At 35.5% G+C, this 10,566-nt stretch overlaps 1 protein-coding gene across 2 annotated transcripts in view; it reads left to right on the top strand.

Moving 5' to 3' along the window:
- LOC128681839 (dynein axonemal intermediate chain 7 homolog) overlaps positions 1-9,571 on the top strand; it is a 45,238-nt gene extending 35,667 nt beyond the window's left edge. The window contains exons 18-25 of one of the 2 annotated variants that reach the window (XM_053766062.2): positions 159-315; positions 966-1,108; positions 1,801-1,876; positions 2,649-2,802; positions 3,884-4,032; positions 5,028-5,097; positions 5,649-5,750; positions 6,194-9,571. In XM_053766062.2, the coding sequence (XP_053622037.1) occupies positions 159-315; positions 966-1,108; positions 1,801-1,876; positions 2,649-2,802; positions 3,884-4,032; positions 5,028-5,097; positions 5,649-5,750; positions 6,194-6,331 (989 nt within the window). In that variant the 3' untranslated portion in view covers positions 6,332-9,571. Of the gene's footprint in view, positions 1-158; positions 316-965; positions 1,109-1,800; positions 1,877-2,648; positions 2,803-3,883; positions 4,033-5,027; positions 5,098-5,648; positions 5,751-6,193 lie in introns of those variants that run through there. The other variant, XM_053766063.1, reaches the window with a different exon arrangement.
- Positions 9,572-10,566: the final 995 nt, after the last annotated feature.

Here is a 10,566-nt window from a genome sequence, read left to right as displayed (position 1 = left end):
GTATGTAGTATCTGTCAATAGAATTTTTTAGGTTCGTGGGGCATCAAAATCGGTTTAATCGTTTTTGAAATAATCACAATAATAAAATATAGATTAAATATATTTTATTAATAAAGAAATTAATTAAAAACTAGTACCTAGTTGAACTTCTTCCCCAGTACAACTGCCCAAAGCCCTGCAGCCCATGAAGTACCAGGTGCAGTATCGGGCGCCCGGGCCTCCGCCCTCCGGCGTCGTGCGCACACCAGAGGAGATCGAAGCGGAGATGAAAAAGATTGAGGCTGAATACGAGAAGCTGGCGCTCGTGTTTATTGAGTAAAGTTTTACTTGGTTTTCTAATATATTTTTATTATTGAAGTGAAAATGATGTGATTCCGGAGGAAGGTTTAGGTGTGTGTATAATAATATTGCGGTTATACCCGAGCGAAGCCAGGACAGGCAGCTAGTTCAGTATATTTGTAAATGAGTTCTGATTGTAAGAAATAATCATATTTATTTAGTTGCGCCCCGTGGCCTCGCTCCCGTGGGAATTTTGAGATAAAATATAGCCCATACCAATCTTGGATAATGTATCTTTCTAATGGTGAAATATTTTTTTAAATCTGTTCGGTAGTTTCTGAGATTACCCGCCTCAAATATACAAACTCACAAACGCTTACCTGTTTATAATAATAGCATAGACTAACTGCGCCCCGGGGCTTCGCTCTCGTGGGAATTTCGAGATAAAAATACCCTATATGTTATTCCAGGTTATATTCTGCCCGTGTACCAAATTTCATAACAATCCGTCCAGTAGATTTTGCGTGAAAGAGTAGCAAACATACATATACAAATCCACACAAACTTTCGCATTTTATTCATTATATTAGTCCAAACAATAGCTAAGGATGGAATGAGAACGAAGGAACTCCACCGACAAGAATGACGTTCTTAAATGATAATGAATAGAAGTGTTCGTTTAACAGACTTCCCCAAGATGTAATGTGGTCGGAGCCGCCGGTGGTCTGCCAGTGGCAGGAGGCGAGGAAGCTTTGGACTAGCAACTATATCAACGACTTTAAGTTCAACGAAGACAAGTTTACTGTTCAGTTCAGGACAGGCGTGTTGTGTAAGTTTTATTTATGCTACTGAACGAGCAAGTAGGATTCGGCCTACCTGATGAAAAGCGCTCACCATATATACAAATGGACGCTTGAAACGCACGCGCTTTGCCGGTCCTGAGAGAGAGAATGGTCACATCAAGGAAATGCCTAAATCATAATAATATAGTCTTATCGATTTTAGAGAAAAGGCTGCGATGAAATTTGTTGTGCCGCATCTTCTTCACCTGCGCTTTAGAAATCGGTAGTAAACTATTTAAATAATAATAAAGAATAAAGATTTTTGAATTATTTTAAGAAAATCAGCACGGTAACGGGATTCAACCCTACCTACCAGTACCTATACGTCCCGTTCCCCACGGGACTGTATGTCACAATCAGTTACGTCTATGAATCGACGTCCCACCGCGCACTGACCAACCACAATTTGGTGGGGCCACCAAAAAAACATTTCGCAACAATTTGCGAAATGTTTTTTCATTTCGCAAATTGTTGCGATTGTCGCAAAATGTGGGCACAATTGCCCACATTTTGTATTACGAAAAACTAAAGTTCTTTCTTACAAAATCCTTTATCTAGTGAAGCATAAAATGGTAACATATTTTTTTCGTTTTCGCTATTATATAATAGATATTTAGAAAAATGTGATGCCGGCACTAGTGTGCGCGATATATCACCTTAAGATGTTTTATGTTACCAGGGCCTATCGGTATAGCTACGCTGAGGTATAGTAACTTGCCGTACCAGAGTTGGGACATCAAACCCGACACTTACACGTAAGCATATTGTCTAAAAATCAGCGTTATCTCCAATTTACAAGGAACAACTGAAACTGAGACATTCCTTTATATAACCTTGTTATTACAAAGTGTACCACTTAAACTAAAATAAATATTTAACAAATATTATGCCATATTTATAGAATTTTAGTACAAAGGTGTCCTCGGAAGACCAACGTTGTGGCTCTCACCGCAACATTATGCTGAGAGGAGGCCTTTTTGATATACAAAAATACACCCAGATTGTTAATTCATGTATATTAATTTAGATTTCAGTTTGTGACATCAAATAAACAAATTTTCTTTCTTTCTTCTTTCTAGAAAGCTAAACCGAAAACGGGGGCCACTAAATTCCTTTCAGTCTACTGTGACCACATTGTATTATAGAAAACTATAATACACTCTACTAAAATCATTTCTGTAGCATAATCTGTACAGATATTTTCCCTTAGAAATAAATAAATGAATATATTAGGACAAATCACACAGATTGAGCTAGCCCCAAAGTAAGTTCGAGACTTGTGTTATGGGATACTAACTCAACGATACTATATTTTATAACAAATACATATGTAGATAAACATCCAAGACCCGGGCCAATCAGAAAAAGCTCATTTTCCATCATGACCCAACCGGGGTTCGAACCAGGGACCTCTCGGTTCAGTGGCAAGAACTTTACTACTGCGCCACCGAAGTCGTCAAATAAAAATAAATAAAATAAAAAGGTGGGCGCTAGAGTATGCTAGGAGTAATCTCATTAATTTTTCAGCAAAGGCGTTATCATAACGGTGACGGGTGTGTGTGTGACGATCACGTGGCTCTGTCTGGGTAACACCGTCAGACTGAAGTTCATCGCCAACTCCACCACCAACGCTCTGAAGGATCACTACAATAAGCCTTACAGCGTTAAGAAAATGATGCAGGTATCCCAACAAAATATTATAAATGCGGAAGTAAGTTTGTTTGTTTGTTACATCTTCACGCGTTATCTACTCAACCAATCTTCTTGAAAATATATAAATAAGCGTATTCGCATATATATATAAATAAGAGTATGGAGAAGGACATAGGGTACCTACCTTTTATGGCGAAAAAACTATTGTTCCTGTGGGATTTGCGAAAAACCTGTATTCTATTATAGGCGACGCTAAATGTATTTTAAATGCGCTGTGGATATTTTATTCCAATTATACCAACCCCATTTTAATACGAAGATAAAGAAGATCCCGAGGGCAATTAAGCGGTCGAAGCCGCGGGAAAACAGTTAGTTTAATAAAGTGTGTTACCCGAACAGTGACGTGTAGTTCCTAGAGTAGGGTCACTCTGTGTCCTACTCTGGATGTTGACGATGCGACTAAGGGACACAACTTTGTTGGCTAATAAATATCTATATATATATATATCTATCTATATCTATACATACATATAATAAAACTGTAAAGTGGACTATGTTTGTTCGCGCAAAACGTAAAAACTACTGATTGGAATTTAATGTGGTTTTCACAGTATAGCGGATGGTCTAACTTATAGAATCTGGTAATAGGTTTAATCGCGATACGTTGCTTAGAACCTGACATATTGAATGTGATAAGCATGAGCTGAGCACGAAATGAACGTGACTAAACATCCGTGTAAATTCAGACTAATCTTCAAAATAGTATGTTTTTTTTTACCCTGGCTTCTCGGCCTCACGCGGTTGTATTGTAACTGGGCACACTTTACGATTAGAGAAGTTTTGATCTTGCCATCCTATTTGTGTTACCTACGATTGATTTCATCGCGAAGCAAAAGCAGAGGTGACGCCTTACCTGCTATTATTTTAGCAAAAGACGTGTGACGATGCGCGGTGTCCGTGATACATGAGTTGGGAATTGCTCCGGTTCTCATCGAACGGAAAACGAAATTAGTCCCGCCCGATTACGCTACATTTATGCCACGACCATTGCAGCTGTGAACAATTGAAACGCCGGATTTATGATTGATTTCCGTGGGTTATTTGCACAGATAATGCGAGCAGCCTCCTGCGACTTCTTCCCCGACTTCGATGCGCACAACCACATCGAGGGCAGCTGCCCGAAGGACTGGGTGGCGGAGAGGCACAACTATCACGCGATGGCATTCTTGTCCAGAGCTTACAACTTTCAATGGAGCAGGTAAGTCCAGTCACAAACAGCCCAAATTAAATCATTTATTGCGTTCTTAATGTACAATATAGGTATTTTCCAAGTATTAGAACAAATTAAGGGCCCTGACAGGCGCTGCAATGAGAGAAGGGCCATTATATTATAAAACCAATAACATACGTGTATGCTTTATTAATTTTCCTTGATAATTTTGTGTGGTTTTAATAAAGGGTCATTGATTTTATGTCAAATATTTAAATTAAATTATTATTTAAATTATTTCTTATGTTATTTAATTAGTAATGTAATAGATTTTTTTATGTACGTATGTTCCACTCGTTCCGTTTAGTAACATCCGTTTTCGTTTCCATTTAGTAAGTCCAGCGCAAACTCATCGACTGTTTGGTAAAAAACCGGGTAAATAGTGAACGTAAACCCATATGTGAGCAGAGGGCGAAGTACGGATTTGCATTTCACTTCTCACTATCGAATCGATTCGAAGTGAGACAAAACGAGCGGTATGGTTGTCGTTGTGTCACGATGGCACACTGTGATTGGCTAGCTGCGTCTCACTGCGAGTCGACTCGATGATGAGATGTGAATAGCAAAGTCGTACTCGGTGAATTTGTGTAGCGTTTCATTAGTGCGGCGCATTTTTTTTTTAAATAAAGAATCTTTTCTTTTTAATTAAAACATTTACAAAATTAGCATTGTACCAGTACTTTACCTATTAACAAAATAGGATAATTAAATTGATTACTGTGTATGGTACAATTTAATAAACACTAATGAGAGCCCGCGGCGGAGTTCGAAACGCTCGCACGCTTCTGTTCCTGCATTCGCGTCGTGATCTGTCTTGAGCGATAGTGTGTAGAGGGCATAACACTAGGCTAAGGATATTTTCTCATCTGAGCGATTTCCCGGTTGAGCGTCGGAGCCCAAAGGCTAAGCACGTTGTTATATACTAACCAACTAGAAGAGTTTCAAATAAACTTATAATTTTAAGAAGATCTTGAATATTCTAGGTGGAATGCCACAGCTGGGAGTCGCACGATTATCATGCAACTAAGAGAAGCTGTTGACAAGAAACGAGAAGTATGCACCTACCTCATAATTAAAGAAATGATTTATTTTCTCTTTCTTGCGTCATATCCCTTTATTTGGAGTCGGCCATACTACGGCCATGTTGAGTCAAAAAAACGCACGAAAATATTACGCACTAAAGATGGTTATTTTTAGTGTAGTCTTCCATGCTGGTCAAGGTCTGCATTTTCAATATGGCCTATATTTTTTGAACTCTTGACTCTGTCTGCCCCGTAGGGGTTAAAGACGTGACGCTGACATCTTTAGTATGGGCCGTTAATGATCCATGAATTATTTGTAGCGGTGGGGGTGTAATGGTTATGACGCCCGCCTGTGGATCGAAAGATCTCAGGTTCGTAGTAAGGAAAACATCGTGAGGAAACCTGCACACTGGTGGACAATTTAGTTCACTATACACAGTATGCGACTACCTGCCACTAAATGGAGGTAAATAGTCGTAAAAGTCATGTCAGATGCTTTTAGGCGACTTGAATAAAATCTGACACCAGTGTTAGCAATAACACACTCGATATGATGATGATGATCCATGAATATCTCTCCAGGCGAAACTTCAGCTGCTATATGTGACTCCACAGCGCGCCACCATATTGAAATGCAACGAAACCGTGCAAGAGCTTAACCTGCAGCCAATGATGGGTTTAGGAGTAAGTTGTTGAAATATTATAAACTAGATGTTGCCCGCGGCTTCGCTCCCGTGGGAATTTTGAGATAAAATATAGGCTATAATGGTGAAAGAATTTTGGAATCTGTTTGCTAGTCTCGGAGATTACCCGCCTCAAACATACAAACTCACAAACGCTTACCTCTTTATAATAGTATAGATAAGTAATCAATTGAAAAAAATATAATGATATATTGAAATATTGAAAAATAACTTGAAAATTGCTTTTTATTTTGAAAAAAAAATTAGACGACGATATTTAAAATGAATTTTTTTACTTATTTTCAGTGCGGCTACTATATTTTTTTTAAAAAAAAGCAAGTTTGTCCCAACTGATTGTTGTTGAAAAGTCTTCTTTTTTTTTTCAAATGGAATATGTCTACAGTTTCCTCCGTCTACAGCCTATTGTCTATGCCCTTGTTCCAGTTCTTCCCGGACCTGTTCACGCTTAACATGTCGTACGGGTCGGTTGACGCGCGCCGTGTGACATTCAACATGAAATATAGACTGGTCGAAACTGTTTACGACATGTTACAAGAGTTGAAACTGTCGAGTTATTCGTAAATACATAAAATAAAATAAAACTACTTCATTACTATACAACAAAAAAAAACGTGTTCATCTTCTGCTGGCACTGTGCCAACAGAAGACGAACACGTTTTTTTGGAAAACTTGGATATTAACTTTTTGACATCTTACGAATTTTCGATGGTCACGTATCCTGACGCGAGATTCACATTTTCTATTCAACCAATCACATAAAGTGCACAAAGCCGCTAAAGAAGCTTTTTCACTTCAAAATGTATAGGGACGAATCACACAGATTGAGTTAGCCCCAAAGTTCGAGACTAGTGTTATGGTATGAGATACTAACTCAAAAGCTAATATTTTAAAATAGATTTCTTTCATTCATAGGAGTGTGTTATTGCTGGTGACAGATTTTATTAAAGTCGCCTAAAGTATCTCATATTGAACATCGAATGGACGATGACTTTATCTTGAGCTGACCGGGTTCAAACCTGTAACCTTCAGAGTGTCTTGAGGAATATTAGGCAGCAGAGGTCCTAATCTTGTCCTGTCCTGTTGTCTTGATCATTGAGACAAAACTACGCAATTTGACGTGATACAAAACTGTCAAATGTCAAATGGTACATCCATTTATAGTATACAGGGTGTAACATTACCTCCGACATAGCCGAAACCCACGTAATCTCCACATTAATATGAACATTTTCCCCAAGAAACCATGCCTGGGAAATCAGTAGTTTCCGAGATAATGAGGTACAAAGTTGAATTGAAAATTTTAATATTTTTTTACAGATATATCATGTAACCGTCATTACATCCAAAGTTTAAACTATCATATTCAGAAGTTATCCAGGTTGAACTATATTTTCTGTGCCTTCTTCTCTTTCTTCTTTGGGTGTTCACGGTTACATTTAGATGTGACGCCCCGATTTCGAAGACTTGGCTATGAGTTTACAACCGACTGGTCTGCCTGACGTCAACCCTCTTTGAGAATGCTATTAGGGCTCTAGGTGTCCTTTAGTCGCCTCTTACGACATTCACAAGAGTACTCCTGTTCTAGGGCGGCTATTTTCATCTAAAAAAGTTTGAGAACCACTGATATAAATAATCTAAAGATTCATTCGCCTCTTTATATCTGTCAGTACTTTGTAGCTTTTGGAGAAATGTCAAATTTGACGTGAAAACGTGTCTGCGAAGGTCTACTTTATAACTAAAAAACATAACATTCCTTTTCCAAAAGTAATCAAATTTTAGTTTGATCATAACTATTTATATATTACCTGTCCCGGCTTTGATCGGGTAAAACGATAATATATCTAATCTATTGGCGTAAAAAGTTTTTGGGTTTATCATGTATGTGGGTTTATTTTGGGTATATCATGTCTGTATGACAGACACAAGCGGCAAAAGGACAATTTTTTATAATACAAGAGTTATTTACCATCACGCGTTCTGTATTTACTAACATTTTTAGTGTAATATGCAGTTTTGTATTGCGAAGGTATAAATTATTGTAGGTTATAAAACAACTTTTAAAATAATAAAACACACATGAATACTATAAACAAATTCTATTTATTTTACGGATAAAAAAAAACTAAAAACTACTAATAGTAAAAAAAAAACTCCTTCCATTATGAAACTGAAATAAAATGTTATTTTACAAAAAAAGTTTCGATAACAAATGACCTACTCTATGATTCCCTGGCAGTTGATACAATTTTATGTACACTTTTTTTTTTAATTTTAAAAACTACGTCTTTTTTGTACGTGCCTTGGAGTTATTTCGTTAAAGTCACATTTTATTAGGGAAATTTGACTTATCAAAATCTTTATACAAAAAAAAATTGTATACGAGTAAAATTTGCATTCAGGGGGTGTAACAAGTCTGCAAATATTGCAACAATTTATGGAAAATTTATAACAAATTGATTAATGCAATATTTAACAGTAAACATAAGGTTCCTATTATTTTATATGCGTATTCCGTCTATAAAATTCACAAATATCGAATAGCTTACGTGTTGTTCAAAATGTGAATTCATTTTGACATTTTTTTTTTTAATTCATAAAATTAAAAGCACCTAGACGTCGTAATTTTGAAACAAGTCAACGAGATGAAAGAAAGACTAACCCCAATATAACAAATAACTAATAAATATTGCAGTGTTTGTGTTAAAATAGAAACATATTGTACCAGAATGAACGTATATAGGTTCTCATTTGCTTAAGAGTGTCCGAGATATTCAGTAAAAATTTCAAGTCAAATTAAAGGAAAGTAAAATAATAAAAAAAACGGGACATTCACATCGTGTTTGTATAAAATGGTTTTTATGAAAGTTTCAATTTATTTCACGCACAAAAACTATCAAAAAAACGACCCTAACATAATTCCGAGTCAGTGTTACCATATTTTAAACATATACATATATATATATATATATATATATATATATATAAATATATAAGCTGACACATTAACCACATATTACTTAAAACAAATGTAGCCCTGTGATTTTGTAGACACTGAGAATCGATTTTATTCCCATAAATTAGATTATTATCACAAACGAGATCTTTTTTTAAATTAAAATAAAAACAATATCCGATCACAGTATATTAGAAAAAAAGGGCAAAAAAAATCAATCCTCAGTATTGAAACCAAATTTGTCCACGAATTTTTATGGATTAAAACATATACGTCCATATTTGCGAAAATTCAATGGAATCAACGATATCAGTTAACAAAACGCATTTTTTAAATATATTTAAATTAAGTTATCAACTAAATGAATATATAACTTTTTTGTAATCTGTTCTTATTATTTACAAGAATAAATGAATGATTAAATAATATGTTTTAATTAAATGGTGCTAGGTTAGTACCTAATGGCAACACTAAATATAAGGTTGGTATGTACAGTCTTTAAAAATAAGTATATTATTTTAAAATCAATAAACATTAATAAATAGATGACCCTAACAAGTTTATGCGGAACAAATATAGCAAAAATATTGTATGTACATTTTTTTGAATGTTTTAATTTGTATTGCAAGAGAAAACAGTCGTTATATAAACGCACATCACTTGACACTTTATATCACGATCCATCTGCAAAAGTCATCAAACATCCTTACGTATTATCATAAAACAAGGTCCTCTGCCGCCTCTGTCTGTCTGTTCGCGATAAATTAAAAAACTACTGCACAGATTTTCATGCGGTTTTCACCAATACATAGTGTGATTCCTGATGAAGGTTTATAATTTATTTATATAATTATTTATATATTTATAATTTATTTATATATTTATAGGTCTATAATTTATTATGTTTTTACCCGAGCGAAGCCAGGACGGGCCGCTAGTCTGTAATAAAAATGAACAGTTGAAACGTGTTAAGCGACTTCGCTTCATAAGGTAGCTTTTCTCTAATGTAATTACGTACGTAATTACTAATTAAAGTACCCGTTGCGTAAACACTTTTTACCATCCGTTCAATTTTCAAATTATTTTGAACTTGAGTGCAATTATAACTCTTATAAATCTATAATCCATTGCAGTAAGTATATAAGTGTATATAATACCTATACATGGTTACTGGTATCTGACGCATAACCTTCCGAAGGCGCATAAGGTAATAAATACAAACAAAAAAAATATTTTTTTAGCTTTAATGTAGTTTCTATAAAACGTTAACTCTACGTTCGATTCCGCTACATAACGCTACTGTACTGTCTCGCGTTGCTTGGCTTTTACATAGAGTTAAGATGTGTAGAATCGCAAATTAGATTGTTTTATTTATATGAAAAAAAAAGCGTTTAGGTGTACCCAGAGTCTTTAGAGGTTTTGCATTTGATACCAGTAACCCTGTATATGCACAAATCAGTAATATATGGTAACTTGGATAGATCCTTTATGCGAAGATTTAAGTTAATATCACCACTTATACATAGTGGTCAGCCCACATACCTTATTAGAAGTGTTTTAACTTGAAACATCGCATGGATCTACCCAAGGCACCTTACTACTGCTTCGTATGTATACAGACACTTTTTATAACTTGTATAATTATATGTATTTATTGCCCGCATTCTTCAACACCGCTCAAGTCTATCCTATCGTCCAATAACAATGTAACTCGACACTGGCAAAAATAAACACTATTGAAGAAGTTTGATTGCCACAAAGAAGAAAAGAAAAGAAAAAAAAAATGACGTTCTACGGGTAAAGGAACCTTATGGACAATAATATTTTTTATATTTTTGTTCTT

Source organism: Plodia interpunctella, chromosome 28, assembly GCF_027563975.2.
Source record: "Plodia interpunctella isolate USDA-ARS_2022_Savannah chromosome 28, ilPloInte3.2, whole genome shotgun sequence".
NCBI classification, from domain to species: Eukaryota; Metazoa; Arthropoda; class Insecta; order Lepidoptera; family Pyralidae; genus Plodia; species Plodia interpunctella.
The sequence above is the reverse complement of the archived record's forward strand: the minus strand, read 5'-3'. Positions and strand labels throughout refer to the sequence as shown.